Source organism: Sinocyclocheilus rhinocerous, unplaced genomic scaffold, assembly GCF_001515625.1.
Source record: "Sinocyclocheilus rhinocerous isolate Xijiao unplaced genomic scaffold, SAMN03320098_v1.1 scaffold3172, whole genome shotgun sequence".
Classification (NCBI taxonomy): domain Eukaryota; kingdom Metazoa; phylum Chordata; class Actinopteri; order Cypriniformes; family Cyprinidae; genus Sinocyclocheilus; species Sinocyclocheilus rhinocerous.
The window spans coordinates 74,609-94,080 of NW_015664027.1; the positions used below are offsets into that span (position 1 = coordinate 74,609).

General features: G+C 35.8%; 1 protein-coding gene across 3 annotated transcripts in view; it reads left to right on the forward strand.

Moving 5' to 3' along the window:
* Positions 1–19,472, forward strand: part of LOC107729411 (diacylglycerol kinase beta-like) — a 110,952-nt gene that overhangs the window by 62,863 nt on the left and 28,617 nt on the right. For all 3 annotated transcript variants that reach the window (XR_001638576.1, XM_016539899.1, XM_016539900.1), the window contains exon 21: positions 10,146–10,210. Coding sequence is in view for 2 of the 3 variants with exons in the window: in XM_016539899.1 (XP_016395385.1) it covers positions 10,146–10,210 (65 nt within the window). In the remaining variant the exon portion in view is untranslated. The remainder of the gene's footprint in view (positions 1–10,145; positions 10,211–19,472) is intronic.

Sequence of the window (19,472 nt, forward strand, 5' to 3'; positions counted from 1 at the left end):
ATATATATATATATATATATAAATAAATGAATAAAATAAATAAATGACTGAGCTACACCTGTTTGAAGTCGATAGAATTCTTTCATTAATAATAATAATTACTATATTAATCATAGTTTTTTTTTTTAAATAAAAACAAAGATGCAAATAAACAGTTAAATCATTCAAGTAAGAAAAATAATCAAATGTAAAAATTACTATATAATCTTTAGTGTATTCATTACAAATAAAGTAGTTCAATCAAGAGCAATGAGTGATTCCCTCTTTTCTTTTGTTGTTTCATTAACATTAATGAGAGAGACAGCCTATATATTAAGACCTACTGTAATGCGCGGACATAATATAATGTTTCACATCAGATAGCCCTAGACAAGAGCTTAACAAACTCATTTTTGTGAAAACCTCAAAACACACACACACACAAATATCTATCTATCTATCTATCTATCTATCTATATGTGTGTGTGTGTGTGTGTGTGTGTGTGTGTGATATATATTGTGTGTATATATATATATATATATATATATATACACACACATATATTTCTATAAGAATTCGTTGAATAGACAATTTGAAGGTAGATGAATCTGTCTGTTAAATTGTTTCTGTTAAATTGGATATTATTTATTTGTTTGTTTGTTTGTTTAAGATAAATAAGGTATGCTGGTGCAAAGTTTCAATTAAAATACGGACACACTGCGAAGACGCAGATGTTTGTTCTGGTCAGGTCTGTGTCAGCCCATCTGATGATACAGTGTGGTGGTTTGAAGAGGCTGGCTAACGTGAAGGAGTGCTGACTGTGAATGGACAATGGCCCGTACTGTGAACCCTGAGTCTTGTGATGGGGGTGGACTGACTGTGCCATGTGGGTCCTTGTGTGGCTTGGCACTAATAACTAGTTCTCACAAGACAACAATATATTAAAAGAATGACTGGTGGAGTTGGACGTTTTCTTTCAAGCTGTAGTGTCATTTTTGGATTTGAAAATGCTTGGATTTGTAAAAAAAAAAAAAAAAAAAGACAGTTAGTTGTAGGTTAAATGGTTAATTCACTAAAAATAAACATTCTGTCATCATTTACTCACCCTCATGTTTTAAACCTGTATACTTTTTTTCTGCAGAACATAAAAGAAGATATTTTGAATAATTTTGGGGTCCAAACTAATCCCACTGACTTTTATTGTATGGGCAGCACATTTCTGAAAATATTTCAAAATACAAAGTCATACAGGTTTAGAACAACATGAGGGTGAGTAAATGATGACAGAATGTTCATTTTTGAGCGAACTATCCCTTTATTATCCATAAAAAGTGTACACTGTAAACATCCAAACATTGCTGCATTTATTTTTGTAATTCCATTTGGTGATGCTAGTGGCTTCTGCTTTAAACTATTTCAGATATGAAACACTGTCAATTCATAACTGACTGTTCATGAATGAATGATAGCAGTGCAGTACCTAATATTGCAAGCTTTGATGGTTGCAGTTGATTGGAATTCAGTTTGATGGACTGTTCTGAGGATGCAGGCAGTATTGTCGGGGGCCTTCTGTGTCTGAAATCACGATACTGTGGTGTGTGGTGCAGTGTGGCATGGCACTGGAGCACAGGGACAGGGTGCTGCGAGTCCAGGAGGACAGGACAGATGGCTCCACATTGGGTGCCACTGACACCTGAGTAAAGCAGTGCCGTGACTCATGCACTGATGTAATCATTAGTAATGCTGTTTCAGCCTTCAACATTTTCCAGTCACTCTCCATAGAGGTTGCCATGGCGTTTGTGGTTTTCAGGCCGTTATCACCAAGGTTATGCATTTCAATAGCTTAACTAATATAAGGGGTAGTCCAAGAAAAATGAAAATTCTTTCATCGTTTATTTAGATGCTGTTCCAGATCTATATGACTTACTTTCTTCTGTGGAACACAAACAGATTTTTAGAAAAATCAACTCTTTGAGTCAATATAATGCTAATGGATAATGGATGGAACCCGCAAAATTGATGTTTCAAAAATCACGCTACATGGACATTATATAAGCTCATTGTAAAACTTTTGTGAGAAGTGACAATCCTCTGTAATTTCGCATAACTATACGTGACATAACTATACATTACGTCACACTTCACAGTGTGCTGGTGTTTACGTCAAATGTGAACTCATCAGCCTACATTTGACAGTTTCCTGGAAGCAATTGTTTATAGTTTAAACATTTTAAAATATGAGTATTTTTCTAACACATACTTAAAGTTTTGCTTTAGAATTGATTAATCAGCTGGGGTTGTATGGATTACGTCATGTTTGCTTTGTGTGTTTTTTTAAGCATCAACTTTGAGGGATATACCCCTACACAAACTGAATTCCTGAGTGGGGATGCTGGAGGGAAGATGCTGATGTGCAAGGAAAGCAGGAGAAAAAAATCACACATTGGACATAATTAATTTTTTTGATAAATATCTAACAGTAAAATAGAAGTCACTCAAATTTATTTTATGTTTTAAGGTACATAATGTTACTCACATTATTCATCTATTGTGCAAAAAAAAAAAAAAGATTTACAGGAACATGGATGGATATTCTCAGTGTTTTTGATTATACAGTATGCATCAGCGATGGAAAACATTTATTTTGCCTGCAGCAACAAATGCAATAAGGTGCTAACATCCAACACACACAAGTCTGGCACTTGATATCCAAAGCGGACCGGAACTAAAAATCTGCATAGACCTCTTTCTCTGGGCTTTTGTGGGTGGGAGTGGGGCAAAACGTGGCAGGAGCGGGACTAAATCTTGTGCAAGTGGGACTGAAAAATAGCTCAACTAGTAGAGCTTGTTGCTAACAATGTCAAGATCATGGGGTTTGATTATAGGGAACAAATTGAATAAATCAAAATAATCTGCCAAATAAATGCATTATTGATTGCAGTGGTGCTATTTGTTGGCTAATCAAATGCTAATGCTGAAAAGCACAAATATGTCCCAAGTTGCAAATGTACAAATATTTTAGGAAAATGTGCATTAGTTGAACAGCTATTATTGACATGATTGAAAATGCTTTCTCCTGGAATGATAGACTTCTTTACATGAACCTTATCTGCAAACAGTACCAGTTGGTAGGGGAGGGCAGTGCTTCACATCCATGAGAATCTGATTTCTGAGACATCTTAGCATGGCGTTGCAATCCTGCTATGTGATCCAATTCCCCCTGGAAAGAATCCTCAGGAGGAATTAAGGACAGCAAACACACCTCGTCAGCTACCATTTAAGACATCTCTCCATGTACGTCTCCAGGCCTGGGAGTTGAAATCGAACCACCTCTCTTGACATCAACAACTTATCTGTGTGAGCCTCTCAACCTCCCCGTGGTGATGGTGCTTGGAGAACTGCCCCGCTGCCATCATGTTCTCACCGGTGTGGTATCATGCACACCTTTCTCCAGTGACACAGTCAGTTCTGTCCTGGAACAGCAGTACTAGTTGCTTAGTTTAAAGACATGCTGTCCCACTCATTTTTAAAGGGGTCATATGATGCGATTTCAAGTTTTCCTTTCTCTTTGGAGTGTTACAAGCTCTTGGTGCATAAAGAAGATCTGTAAAGTTGCAAAGACTAAAGTCTCAAATCCAAAGAGATATTCTTTATAAAAGTTAAGAGTCAACCACGCCTACCTAAAACCGCTCATTCTAACATGCCCCCAGATATCTACGTCACTATGTGGAAATATTAGCATAATGCTATGCAAAGAAAGAAGGCGTGGTTTCAGAAACAGCAGTAGTGTTGATGCAGCCATGTCAGGGAGACACTGTGTTCCGACGAGTGCTTGCTGTGTTCGGCCAATCACAATGCACTGAGTCAGCTGGCTAATCAGAGCAGACTGCGCTTGTCAAAGGAGGGGGTTTTGTTGAAAACTACGTGTTTGAGAGAGGCGGGGCATAGAGGACCATAATGTACAGTATTTGAAAAATAATGTGTTTTTTGAACATTAAAGCATGTCAACATATTCTGTTATATCAAATACACAAAATAATGATCTTTAAAATAACATCATATGACCCCTTTAAATAGTCTCTCTACTAATTAAGATTACATTTGAAAATATTTCCTTTGTGTTTCAATGGACTCTTTTCACAGACTGTGATGATGCATTTCCACAGTTATTAACCCTGTAAATCTAGTAAGTGAGTATTTCTAATACACCGGCTGAGTGAGTGACCGCAAATTTGACATCTTTCTCTCTTCTGAACAACATAATCTTTTAGAATTAGCTATTTTGGATTTTTTTTGCGGTAAGTGGGAGCGCAAAACGTATATTTGTTGTAGTTTTTGTTTAGTTTTCCGTTTAGTCGGGTAAACTTCTGTAATGTTGAATGATAAATGCAATAAATATAATTTTTGTGTTCCCATTTGCCCCAGTTGGTCAGAAGAGAGAAAGATGTCAAATGTGGTGTCACTCACCCAGCCGTTATATTACAAACACTCTCACTTGCTAGATTTATGGTGTTAATAACTATGGAAAATTTGTCAAACTTCTGCTTCTGAGAACCTCAGAACTGTGAAAAGGGTCTATTCTGTCATATTGTAATATGACTGTGCTCATGCCGGTTCAATAGGTAGCTAAACAAACAACCGTTTAATTTATTCAATCTTTCAACCGCATCTATGTGATAAGTGTTTATTTTAGAGCCTGTCAGTGTGTGTGTGTGTGTGTGTGTGTTTGGAGGGGTATAATACTGGCACAGACTGAAGGTCAGGGGAAGTATCAGTGACAGGAAGTGTTTGGCTGCCAGAATCGGACCAGGTTACCACCATAATGAATGGCCGTGCTGCTGAGTGACACCTGGCCAGTCTTAAAGATAGAAGGAAAACAGGACCCACCTCTCCATTCACCTCACACATGCACTCTAGAGATGCATTTGTACAGTATTCACATGATTCACTCCCACACTTATGCAGACTTTAACACAAACACACTCCCAGTCTCACCATAAGTCCCACATGCACCTGCTCGCGGCCGTGCTGACAGGTGCACAGATGGGCACTGACTCAGTACAGTGCTACAATAACCCGGTGTGGACACACCAATCATGGTGACCTGAATATCACCTCGCTTAATACCCTTCACCTCTTCACCCCAACGATAGATACTGTCCCAAGAGGGCAATATCTGTTTTTGGACTGAATTAATTGTTGAACTTCGCCCACTGATGTGCAGAAGTCGTCTAACTGTATATGATACAAACTCCAAGATGATACACAACCTTTAGCGCGTTCAGATAGCGGATGGGGGAATGCCAAGAACAGTTAAGTCCGCAGTTCCATTCCATAGGGACAGGATATGTCTTAGTGGAGGACATGGTGTCCCTGTCCTCCCATAGTGCACAGTTTTGGGATGAATCATAACGTAACACCCCAGAGGATTTTTGTATCTGGGCAGCTAAACCTTTTGAAAACATACAAGATGGGAAACTGTGAAACTGAACAAGAGCTTTGTCTATGATGGTTGTTTTGACATTCATTTATATCTGTTCATGCCCAAACTAAGGTTATTCTGTCTGATATGTCAAGCTATTGGAGAGGGAAAAAAACTTTTTTGAATGAGGACCAAACATTATGGCCTACATTAGTAAGAGCTTCATGACTCTTGGGTGCTGTTGTATGGACATGAATGAAAATTAATGAGTTGATAAAATTTAAATGCACTGCTAGAACATGCGTCTCTAGTATTTCCATAAGAGAATAGTAGGAAAAGTATGTTCATGTCTGAGTTTATTCAGAATATGATGCATTGTATACAAGAATATTCCAGCTGTCTATCAATGATCTATCAATTTTTTAATCTTAAAGTGATGTGTTATTCCAGTATTAGTTTTAGTAATTTTAGTAATTGTACTTTAACTTATTATATTTCAGCTAGTTGCCAAGGCAGCATTTCTCATTTTCGTTTAGTTTATGTAAGTTTAAGTTTTTAATTTAACGTTTATCATTTTATTTTATTACAGCTTTATTTCACTTAACAAACCATTTTTAATAGTCAGTTAACAACAACACTGATCCATACAATGAAAGTCAATGGGATCAAATGTTGTTTTGCACCCCACTGACTTTCACTGTATGGACAAAAACAGTCAAAATATTATTTTTTTTTAAATATCTTTCTGTGTATGTGTGTGTTCCACAAAATAAAGTAAGTCATACCGGTTTGAAACAACATGAAGACGAGTCAGGGTGAGCTATCCATTTAATATTTGTTTGTTGTTTGTTATAGTTTAAAATGAGGAATTAATAAGGTCCTAATGCCTCGGACCACAAAAGGAAATAAAAGCATCATTGGATAGAAGCCTTGCTTTTTGAGGACAGCTTCCTGGCATTCATTAGTTGTATTGCTTTTTAAAGTGAAGTGTCGTGCAGTGCCCGTTCTGTGTCATTGTGATTGAGGTACAGTGCATTCTCTTCTCCTCCAGTATCACACATGCCAGTTTGTGGAACACCTGCATGGGCTTTCTGAGCATCGAAAAAAATGTCACATGATAGACATTGTCTATTCTGTGATGTTTTGACTGACTTCACTAATACCAGACATGCATAGACCTCAGCAGGCAATAGAAAATGTTTAAATATCAGCATTATAGCATTGGTTTGGATATGAGGGATACGAGTCCATGTAGCCTCCCCAACCCCCACACTTCCTGTACCCTCTCCCATGTGAGCCCTGCAGCACCTGCAAGCACGGGCAGGAAGCCAGCACAGGTGCTAACGTAGCATCGTTCGCTCGTGGCTTGATTGGCGTGCCAGCAGCTATCAAACCCTGAGAATCTCACACTCGCACACTTCCTCCCTGTCTGAGTCTTTGACATGGTGAGCACTGCAGAGTGCGGAGATCCATCATTATATTACACAGCGAAACTCCGAGACAGGTGTTACATGTGTCTGTGTGGCTTGTTAAAGAGACATTTGCTATTAAGTGATTGGACTTCATTATGCTCCCATTATGCTAACTTGCTAAATCGGCTCTGGTATATTTATTATATTTCAGTGTTATTTTAGTATCATTTATATACTATTTTTGAAAAATTTTATAAACATTTAGAATTTTCTTTTACTTTTATATTTTCAGTTGTTTTTTAATTTGTTTAAATGTGTGGCTTGTTAAAGAGACATTTGCTATTAAGTGATTGGACTTCATTATGCTCCCATTACGCTAACTTGCTAAATCGGCTCTGGTATATTTATTATATTTCAGTGTTATTTTAGTATCATTTATATACTATTTTTATATTTTCTTTTACTTTTATATTTTCAGTTGTTTTTTAATTTGTTTAACTAAATAAATCAAATTAATTGTAAATAAATAGATAAACTGTTAGTTTTTGTTTATTACAAATATTTCAAAATAGTTTTAGTAATTTTAGTACTTCAAATTTTTGTTTAGTTGATTTTTTTTAAAATATATTCTTATATTTATATTTAATTTTATTTAAGCTTTATTTCAATGAATACAGATATTATTTAAAATAGTTTTTGTAGTTTTAGTTGATGATAACAACATTGTATTTTATTGTATTTGTATTAGGATATTATAACCCTAACCCTATTTTCAGTTTAGTTTTAAACCACAGCATTATTATTAACATTATTTTTTTTTTAAATCATTTATAGTTTATTTGCCTATAATATTTAAAACATTTACCCTTGGAATTAATCAAATGAATAAGATCATTGATTTAAAATTATGTCATTTCCCCACATTATTTTCATGCTAACGTAAAAATGTATAAATAAATACTCCTGTGCAGGCAGCTCTTGTAGGTGATGAGCATTGAGGGATACTTATTTTTTCTGTACTTGTTCAAGGCAGTTGAATAACCATCAACCTTTATTTTCATCTGACAGAAGTATTTGCTTCCAGGAATATGTCTAGAGTTGTAGCAGAAAATCCCTGGAATTTTTTTGTTCGCGGATGGGTCTGATGAAGTGCACACTATTGCTGTTAAAGCTTTCTTGTCACTTGTCTTTGTCTGACTGTTCATTTTTCTGGTCTTCAGTGTCATCTTCTTTCATTCCCCCCACCCCCATCCTCTTCTGGCGTTCCTGGAAAGCCTCTTTCTTGCTGATACCATCACTTATTCATCCAGCTTCACTCTATTTTATTTTATTTTTTTCATCAGGCAACTCTAGTGCTGTGGCCGTATTTCCAGAATTGTGTACTTTGTCCAGCAGGCCTATCTGCTCGATCATCTTCCCCTCAGGCCACAGCAACTGAGCTGACAAGCAGAGCCCTCCCCCATAGCACATGAGCTCATGATCACTGTTGCCAACTCTCACAAGATAAATAAGCAACCGCAACTTAAAAAACAAGCCCAAAACAAGCCCAATATTTTTAATAAAGAAACGAAGTTGCTTGTCAGATTTCCCTAACAAGCAACCATTTTTTTTTAAATAAGCCCAAAAAACTGCGACCCGGGATTTTTTCACGCAACTTTACAAAAAAACAAGCCCAAAGTCGCGTATAATACGCGGACTTGACAACTATGCTCATGATGTGAAACAGGGGCCTGTTAATACCTGAGCAGCTCTCGTTTTCTAGGGATGGCTATTTTTACTGCGCCGGAGAGAAAATCACCTCTCAAGCACCAATTTGAAATCTTCAGTCTGTGAACTCAGTGAGCCAAGCTGTAAGGTTTCCACTTTAACACTCTAAGGTATTATGTTCTAATGGAAAATGTTTCTTTCTAGATGCCTGATAAACAATACTTGATGAAGGTCACTTGACTGATATGTTTTAAAATCCATATTAAAATTTGATTTGCAGGCTTTCGGTGTGCATGATTCATCTATTTTTGTGAGATATTTTGACAAAATAGAATATTAAAGACATAAAAATAGAAATAAATTCAATGATTAAGATTCGACTCCTCTAATTTAATTTTTTAATTCAGTTTCCTTCTTTAGTTGATACATACACTGCTGTCCAAAAGTTTGAGGTCATAAGTTGTTTTAATGTTTGTGAAAGACGTCTTCTGCTCACCAAGGCTGCATGTTTTTGATCACAAATACAGTAAAAACAGTAATATTGTAAAAAAAAAAAAAAAAAAGATTACGATTTAAAATGACTGTTTTCTATTTACATATATTTTAAAATGCTATTCATTCCTATGAGGCAAAGCTGAGTTTCCAGCATCATTACTCCAGTCTTCAGTGTCACATGATCCTTCAGAAATCATTCTAATATGGCGATTTGGTACTCAAGAAACATTTCTTATTATTATCAATGTTGAAAACAGTTAATGTTTTTGTGGAAACCTTGATACATTTTTGCAGGATTCTTTGATGAATCGAAAGTTCAAAAGAACAGCGTTTATGTGAAATACTTATTTTTTGTAACAATGTAAAAGTTTCACTTTTGATTTGTTTGTCATCCTTGCTCAATAAAAGTACTAGTTAAAAAATAAATAAAAATAAAATACTGACCCAAAACTTTTGAACAATAGTGTATATACGTTTGGAATCCTTGTGCACTCAAATTGCACCATTTATCCTTCACAATTATTCTTGAAAGCAGAGCTCACTGTTAGGGAGCTCCTTTACTCACCCTTTTCATAGAATTTGTGTGCGTGTGTGTGCGTGTGTGTGTGTGTGTGCTTTTCTTGGAAACACATTTAAAAACCGATTTGTGAACAAAAAAAACATTGATTTAGCCCATCAAATAAGCAGTAAAAAATCCAGATGTAGAAAAAAACTACCTAAATTTAAGGAGCACCCCAGCATGTGTGTTTTCTGTGAGGGTGAACATAAAAAGTGCTTTTGATTCCAACATTGCACTTTTGTTGTAGTTTTTCTGATTTTAATTTTTAGGAAAATAAATAAAATAAAAATAAATGTGTCACCATACCATAGAGGATTAAATATTGATCATTGTTATCTAGGATGGCTGTGCCACATTATCTGGGTCATGTCTGAGCAGCTTTATTGCTGTCCTGTATGGTCCAGGGGTTGTGTTTCATCTCAGCCCTGAACACTTGATTTAGGATGTGGCTCCTTCAGCCATCCGACAACACTGTCTGCAGCTCATTAGCCAGAGACTTAAAACACTTTTATATGTTAAGCAAAGAGAGGCAGTTAACCTGTGTTTCCTGTTTTCTGTGTCCCTATTCAGGATGCATCCATAGCACATCGCTTCCACTTGATGAGGGAGAAACATCCAGAGAAGTTTAACAGCAGGTAAGAAAACATGCATGTTTGTAAATGAGCATATGGAGAGAAGACAAATGGAAATTTCTATAAAAATGGTGCAGATGAATGACACAAATGAGAAGAAAGGACGTTACGCTGTGACATCTGAGAAGTCACTAAAACCTTTACCAAAACCTAGTTTCTGTTCGAACCAGTCATGGTAACCGATGAGCGAAACTACATTGTTTTCTATTTCTGCTGAGTCATGCCGCATGGCCCCGCCCACAGCAAAAAAAATAATTTAACCAACATTTTGGACTTTTCAAGTGAGGTTTCACTTTACTGCGTCAGAAGCAGATTGCCACTCTTTTCCTATTTGAACATCTTTGACTTTGTCTGAACACACTTTTTACACTTGGCATGAATATAAACTCAAGCCTTTTCTCTATCAATTTGGTGTCCAGAGATCAAAATCATTTCAAATGGAAGTTTTATAATTTGACCTTCAAAAAAAGACTTATTTTTAAGCACAAAAAAACAAACCCTGATGAATCACTGTTCTGTGTTATTCGTCTCTTCAAGCTGCCTGTGTCTGTGTCAGTTCTAGCACATTGGCGACTGGCTGACGGTTTCAATTTCTTTGCTAGCTTGAGTAGAGTCAGTTTGAATGGAGTTTCTTAATGAAATGTTATGCAATGTGTCTCTGCTTCAGTGGTGGAAAATAAACTGGTCAGTCATGTATCCTTTAGTGAAGGCCATTTAGATTGGTAAAATAGAAATGATACAGTCTAATTTGGACCCTCTACTATTATCTCCACTCAATTGGATCATTTGAAGTAGGAGGAGAGAGAAATGCTTGAGTTGAGCAGGTAGAATGAATCAGGATGACGTTAGCAAGGCAATTCAGCATGAGAAAGGATAGCAGTGAAATCATCATTGCTCAAAGATAATTGTAGTTCACAATAAGCCTCCATCAGTCTTCCAGCAATAAAAGGGTAACTGCTAAAACTGACCCTAGAACAGCACTTTGGTTCGACTCTAACAGCTCCATAAAATATGATGTTTTATCTTAAGGAACAGTCCCTCAGAGCCCCTGGTGCACTTTACAGTAGCCGTTCTGAGCTCCCTTTGATGTGGATCTCTTTCAAGTCCGTTCTACTGTTGTCTGTTCTCTCTTGGTTGATGCCTCTATTGAGAAACGCTGTTAAAAGCCCGTGTAGCCCTTGGCCGCAAAGAATGGGGCTTTTTGTTAAGCGTCATTGGTCCTGCTCAGTAAGACTCCAGGCATTTTAGGTTGCCATTCAACTCAATAAGGCAGCAGAAATATTGAGATTTATTTATTGGTTGCATTATCTGATGTGATTGGACAAGCAGTGTTCCACTGATAACTTAATACATAATTAATACAAATACATAATACATACATTTGAACTAGGGCTGCACGATAAATCGCATGCGATATTTAATGCGCATCTTGTCAGTAAAGCCGTTTAGATTCATTTAAGAATGCTGAAAAAGACATATATCACTGAGTCCCACATTTCTTTCAACATTGGCAGTAATAAGAAATGTCTCTTGAGCAGCAAATCAGCATATTAGAATGAGTTTTTAAAGAATTATTAGATACTGAAGACTGGAGTAATGATGCTGAAAATTCAGCTTTACCATCACAGGAATAAATTGCTTTTGAAAATATATTTAAATAGAATTAAATAAAAAATTTTATTTAAATTTGTTATCATACTGTTACTGTATTTTTAATCAAAGTATGTATGTACACTCTAAAAAATGCTGGGTTATTTCAACCCAACTTTGGGTCAAATATGGACTAACCCAACCGTTGGGTTAAATTTTTACATAAAATTTTTAACCCAAAAGTTGGGTTAGTCCATATTTGACCCAAAGTTGGGTTGAAATAACCCAGCATTTTTTTGAATGTACCTTTTTAAAGTTATCTATATACGTCAATATGTTATCAGCCATAAAATGAAAATAATATCATAAATATCTTTCTTAAAAATATCAGCCAGAACTTTAATATTAGTGCATCCCTGCTGTTTGCTGAAAGCTTTGCAGGCAAGCTTTCAGTTGAAACAAACAGTAAAGAGTCCCTGTGCTCACTCTTGGAGTGCCAATTAGATTAAAAGACCAGAACTAACTGTTGTATAATGCCGTTAGTATAATACATAAAGTGATTATTAGCTCTTTAAATTCATGTTAGGCATTTTCTAGTGTCTTTTCATTAACAGAATCTGTAAAACTGTTCCACGAGAATTGTTTGTGTGGCAGTGACATGTACTGAGCTCATATTTATGATGCGACAGAGAATGTGTCCTGTATACAGAGCTCTGCTGTAAAAATGCTGGATGCTGGGATTATATAAAGATGGATGACGCCCACCGTCACACAGTTTTCTATATTAGAGTGAGAACCTGTCATGGCAGCACAGCTTTTTTAATGACTTTTGAAAATAAGTCCCTAATGACTCATACACGATCTGAATTATGGATCCTGCCTGGCTGAATTAACTAGTTAATGTTTCAGTCGTTCATAATTCATGCACTTAGATTTCCACAGCACATTCAAAGTGTTGCAATGTGATGCCAAACATCCTGTGGTTTCTCCACAATGAGGGGTTTCTAGACTTCTTCGTTGCAAGTTTCAGTCAAATGTGGCTCATTTGCAATTTATCTTTAAATGACTGATGGACAGAGAGTCCAAAATAAGAATAAATGGTCACCCAATATAAAACACTGCCAAACCAAATGCTTTATCTGCTTTGCTTTGTTCTGCAAATTTAGAATAGCCAGCCAGTGCATCTGTCAGTCTATGGCTTTCTAATGAGGGCTGTTCTCAGTGTTTTTAGGATTTGAGAATGCACTCTCAGAGGCAGCGTGCCACCAGATGGTACATAAATGATGGTTGCCATGGTGTTGCATGATTTATCCTCATTGAACCTGTTTATGTGACATGTTTCAGTCCACCTGTTACACTTCACTCCCATGAAAACAGTGCTTTTAGTTTTAACAGGCACTCAGAACAGCATAATGATGCACTTGGTTAAAAATTCAGTTTAAAATCAAATACAAATTCCATTCAAGTGTGTTTATATGTGTGTGCATGTGTTAACATCCACACGCATTCCCACAGTGACATATGATACGCGGGTAGGGGATATGTGTGACTTCTTTCGCTTCGGTGCTCAGTGATCTGCATCAGCAGTCGGTCTACAGGGAACCCGCAGCCCAGGTGCTAATGACCACGAATGCTCAATGGACCTGCGCCTCTGTGTCCGCTCCTCCCAACGGGGCAGCCAGAGGAAGTTTTGGATTAAGAGGTGTCAAATTGCCCCACAGAAAAGAAAAAAGACCTTCAAGATGCCTTTGTCTTTTCGATTAAAATAACAATGACGGCTCTGTGGACTGTCAGTTGCTCAAGCATACAATGGCAAGAAGATGAGAGGCAGGGCTGAACACAGAGTGGAGGCACATGAGGGGTCTTGTTTCTCCTAATATCATGGTGGATTTCATTCCCACACTTTATTCCTTTGCTTTCATTTTTTTTTTTTCTGTTGAAGACCAATTTCAAAGTATTTTATTGGCTTAATTTTGTAAATGCAAACAGAAAAAGAAAGGTTCTGGTGCCAAAAAAATAAAATATATATATACAATAAAAGAAAATAAACATTCAACATTGATGACATTAATGAACATTAAGAATCTGGTAATTTGGTACTCGCCACCACTATCAGTAGAAAAATACAGATAAAAATAAATGATCTGTAATCTTTTTTAAGGTGATCTAATGTAGTTTTATTATGTGTTTAAAGTAGTAACAATAACTGTTGTTACATTTTTTTCACAAATAATATCCCTAAATAATAATATTGTATATTCCACATTTATATGACATTGGTGCTCACCATTAAATCTACTACTCTCTCTTGTTGTTATGGTAAAATTTGTGAAACACCTCAGCTGAATTATTCATAATGACAAAGATTTGGATTGGTCTGAATGAATGCTTCACAATTACATTATGATAACTCTTTGTATGCTGCAGTCAGTAAGGGGTGGGGAGTGCATTAAAACACATTTATTTCTGCCTCAAATAGCCATTGATTGATCATCAGCGTGTAACTCCGCATGCAAGTGGCTGACAGGCAAGTCAGTTAGACTACTGTATTTTCACATTGATCTGTGAAAAGCGTTGGGCTAGTTGAGGTCGGCTAGATGTCTCTTTTTACTCTGCAGCATGTCATTTGCACCATAAAAATCAAATATGACATTAAACATGCCATTACCGGCTGCACTTTGTGCTTTGTCTGCTATGGCTGTTCATTTGTCCTGCGGTAAAACGTTGTTATCTTTTATCTTCTTTTTTTGTTTTCACTTTTACAGCCGTGTTCTTTGCAGACACTTTACAAGTTCATACGACATAGTAAATCTGTTGTGTGTGATTTTGCTAAAAGACACTTTTGCAGAGAATTTAAATTTTTATTAATGATTATACTCTGTCAGTTTTCAAATATATCATGTCTTAATAACAGAATTTGATAGTTTAATGTCATTGGTTTAAAGTTGGATGTAAATCTTGCATTATGTTATACTGTAGACAGATAGAAATTAAGATATTATTGAATGAATAGAAAGAAGACTTCTTTCATGAATTTATCCCCACCAGCCTCCAATCAACTTTTTCTTCACGGTTAAATTTGTTGATTTACGTAATAAATGTCACGAGATGAAAATGTACGGTTACGACACCACCTCCGATCACGTGACCGACAGAGGAAAAGGCCAAATATGGTCCTGACCCAAGCTGCCGTCTGTCTGCCCAGCATGTGAGCATGTGTTTCATAACCCCTAAGAAGATGTCTAGGTTATGTCTATGTGAGTAAGGATGTTTGTGTGCTCTGTGTGTGTGCGTTGGCCAATTGATTTTGTATTTTAGTGCAAGGACCGTATGTGTGCGTGGGTGTGCGTGTGCGTAAATCCCTCCGCGTGCACATATGTGTGTGTGCCGGGACTCAGCAGAAACCCAGTGTGCCTGTGTTCTGGAACCTGTTGTTCCCTGCTCCTCCTTGCCCATGGTGGGGAGCAATAAATAAATGCTTCCCTTCCTCACTGTCTCTGGCTGCTGCCAATAGAGCAGCCCGACAGAACATACCCCCTGCCCTGACCCTCCTTCCCACACACACACACCCTTGCTGTGGAGCAGGTCGCAGGCAGACTGTGGAGGAGGACCCTAGAGTCACAGAGTTAGCTGAAGATTAACTGCTATAAAAATGTTACTTTGACCCCACAATTATAATAATAATAATTATTATTATTATTATCCATTTTATTTCATTTTATTTGAACAAATTGACTAATAAGAAAGAATATGGCTGCAGTTCAAAAAATTATTATTATATTGTTGTTATTGTTATTATCCATTTTATATCATAAAACGTTTTCAAATTTGTTCTCAAATATCTCAAACTTTTCAGATGTGATTAGTCAGATTAACAAATTGACTAATAAGAACGAATGCAATTCAAAAATTATTATTATTATTATTTTTATTATTATTCGTTTTTTTAATAAACATTTTTACTACATTGTAAAGTGCTTTTAGTGAAGTGATTAGTCAGATCAACAAATTGTCTAAGAAATTGACTAAGAAAGAATATGGCTGCAATAATAATTATTATTATTTGTAGTAGTAATAATAATAATAATGATAATTATTATCCATTTTATTTTATCAGAAGTGATCAACAAATGGACTAATGAAAAAGAACATGCCTGAAATAAAAATAAAAAATGCACTGTAGTATCTTTATTGGATGGTGTCAAATTAATATAAAATTATTGTTATTATTATTAGTAGTAAAACATTTTACAACATTTCTTACAAAGGGCTTTTCAGAAATGAATAGTCGGATCAAGAAATAGAATTTGTTAAAATAAAAATAAAATTATTTAAATGTTATTATAGTAGTTGTATTATTAACACCCTGATATACTGAATTATTAAATGATCACCATATAAATTATTATTTAATTAATCATACCATTAATATTAATGTTGTTGCTAGTGTTTACAAAGTGCTTTCCGGAGACAACTCAACAAAGAAAGATTGAAAGACGCAACAGCAAAAGTCTGTTCTGAGTTCAGAGTGTTCTGATGGAAAGGAGTCACACTGATCCATCTGACAGTATTACCAGTGGGGATATTCACACTGCAGTCTTTCTTCTCTTGTTCCCATCACAAGAGGGTCATCGCATCTTATCTTTAACCCCCAAATGCCCTCCTCCCTCTACAGCACCCCCGTCCTTAAAATCACTCCCATTTGAGCTGTCAGTCAAAGGCTGTATCAGAGTCCCGATCAGCAGGATAAGGACTGAGCTGCGTAGTGACTGATTGGTGCAGTGATACAGGGGCAGAGAGCTCACGGGTCAAAAAGTCAGCAGTCTCTGAAGGGATTACAGGAGATGGTTATCTGGGCCGATGACCAGCAGGGTGTGTGTTTGTGATTGTTTTTCAGGAATGTGTTGGTTAAATTTAAAGGTTCACTGACCCTTAACATCTACATCTTTATGTGCTGATCCAGATTTCAAGCACAACTCTAGTCAAGAGGATTTTAGCTTAATAGTTTAAATCTTGATGCTATTTGAATGCTCACTTTTGTCCGATGACCTAGCTGTGCACAGAAAACACTAACCTTAAGATGCTCTTACCAGGAAGCTTTTAGTCTTTGCTGCTTCTTCCTCCATGCTATTGCAAAGCTCAGAAGACAACTTTCTAACAGGCTGCTAACAGAACTTTTTTTTTTCCTCCACTTCAAACTTCAACTGGGGGTGGAATGGAAAGAGAAACCTGTGGCTAATTGTGTTTTTTTTTTTCCCAGAGCTTACTCAGATGGAAGTTAGCTAATGAGGTTAGGCAGCTTGACCCCGTTGAGATCGCAATGTGGGTCTAATTGTGATCTCAAATCTGCTCATAATCCCTTAATTTGACAGAATGAAGGTAGCAAGTTGCTGGAGTATAAACTGAGGGAGAGGACGACAGAATGAAGTTTGAAAGGAACGGTAGCAATGCTATGGACTTGTGACAGTGGTTCATTTGTTTTCAAAACAGGGTTGCTTTTCAAGTAGCAAGTGAATTTTTCAAACAAGTAGTGGTATATCACAACAAAACTCTGCATTGCTATGTTTGTCACATTGTATGGTGTTAATGAATTGTATTACAGCTGAGAAAATGAAGGTAATGTTTGACACACACTACTCTAAAATGTCTATCTGTCTAAAATATGAATTATTTACATTAATGCATTTGAGATACAGTATGCATTTTGGCAATTTATGAATTTCCTTTGCATCCAACCCCGTGATCTAATTATATGGTATGTGATGTATAATAAATGTATATATTAAATTAATTTTATATATTAAATATTGAATAATTGATATTAAATATGACATATTTATTAAATTTTAATACATACATAATAAGTACATATGAAATGTAATACATATATTACTTATAAATAATATTTGCTTTAAATAATTATGTTCAAATGCTATTTAATGCTAATAGTTTTAACTCTCAGTGTTTTGTGGTATTAAATATTGTTCTGACTGAAGGAGGAATATCAACATTGCTTCCCCAACACTGTTTTTTAGTATTTAAAACCTGGGGAAAAAAACTTCTATAACATGCTTTATACCAGGCTTCTGATGACTTTTGACAATGATTTTTTTTTTTCATATTGCATTTGAATAGTTTGACTTAAATGAAGTGTCTTCAACTGGGGGTGGAATGGAAAGAGAAACCTGTGGCTAATTGTGTTTTTTTTTTCCCAGAGCTTACTCAGATGGAAGTTAGCTAATGAGGTTAGGCAGCTTGACCCCGTTGAGATCGCAATGTGGGTCTAATTGTGATCTCAAATCTGCTCATAATCCCTTAATTTGACAGAATGAAGGTAGCAAGTTGCTGGAGTATAAACTGAGGGAGAGGACGACAGAATGAAGTTTGAAAGGAACGGTAGCAATGCTATGGACTTGTGACAGTGGTTCATTTGTTTTCAAAACAGGGTTGCTTTTCAAGTAGCAAGTGAATTTTTCAAACAAGTAGTGGTATATCACAACAAAACTCTGCATTGCTATGTTTGTCACATTGTATGGTGTTAATGAATTGTATTACAGCTGAGAAAATGAAGGTAATGTTTGACACACACTACTCTAAAATGTCTATCTGTCTAAAATATGAATTATTTACATTAATGCATTTGAGATACAGTATGCATTTTGGCAATTTATGAATTTCCTTTGCATCCAACCCCGTGATCTAATTATATGGTATGTGATGTATAATAAATGTATATATTAAATTAATTTTATATATTAAATATTGAATAATTGATATTAAATATGACATATTTATTAAATTTTAATACATACATAATAAGTACATATGAAATGTAATACATATATTACTTATAAATAATATTTGCTTTAAATAATTATGTTCAAATGCTATTTAATGCTAATAGTTTTAACTCTCAGTGTTTTGTGGTATTAAATATTGTTCTGACTGAAGGAGGAATATCAACATTGCTTCCCCAACACTGTTTTTTAGTATTTAAAACCTGGGGAAAAAAACTTCTATAACATGCTTTATACCAGGCTTCTGATGACTTTTGACAATGATTTTTTTTTTTCATATTGCATTTGAATAGTTTGACTTAAATGAAGTGTCAGAGCACACTGATTAAAAGATGGTCTAGAAACAGTTTCCACTCTGAAACGGCTGGTAAATGTTTTTTTACCACAAACGATTACAAGGAAACAGCAAGTAACACATCAAATTAAACGTACAATTTTGAAGTAGAAAAACTGAAATGTATTTTCTTGTAAAATCTACTCCAAAATCTTTATTTACAACTTCAAAAAAATTTTTTACAGTGCATTTAACTCATTTTATGTGTCAAATATAAAAAAAATCGTAAATTAGTTTATGTCAGCCTTCACTTGTATCCTGTCCCTCAGCGGATTACATATTTGATATGGTTGATACTGATGGTTGCTCTGAGTCCATCCCTTGTGGGCCTGGAAAAGCCCCCATTGCGTGTTGTCTATTAACCAAACAATAGTGTTGTCATTATCAGCAGAACACCCCTTTGCAGGGCCTTGTCACTGGTTGTCACCATTTGATGAGTGTAAATTGCCCTGTTTCATAACCAAAGTGAAAATGCAACACATTTAGAGTAGAGAGAGGGACCCAATTGATAGGGTCCTGGTGTTATAAAGTCATCTGTTTAGTT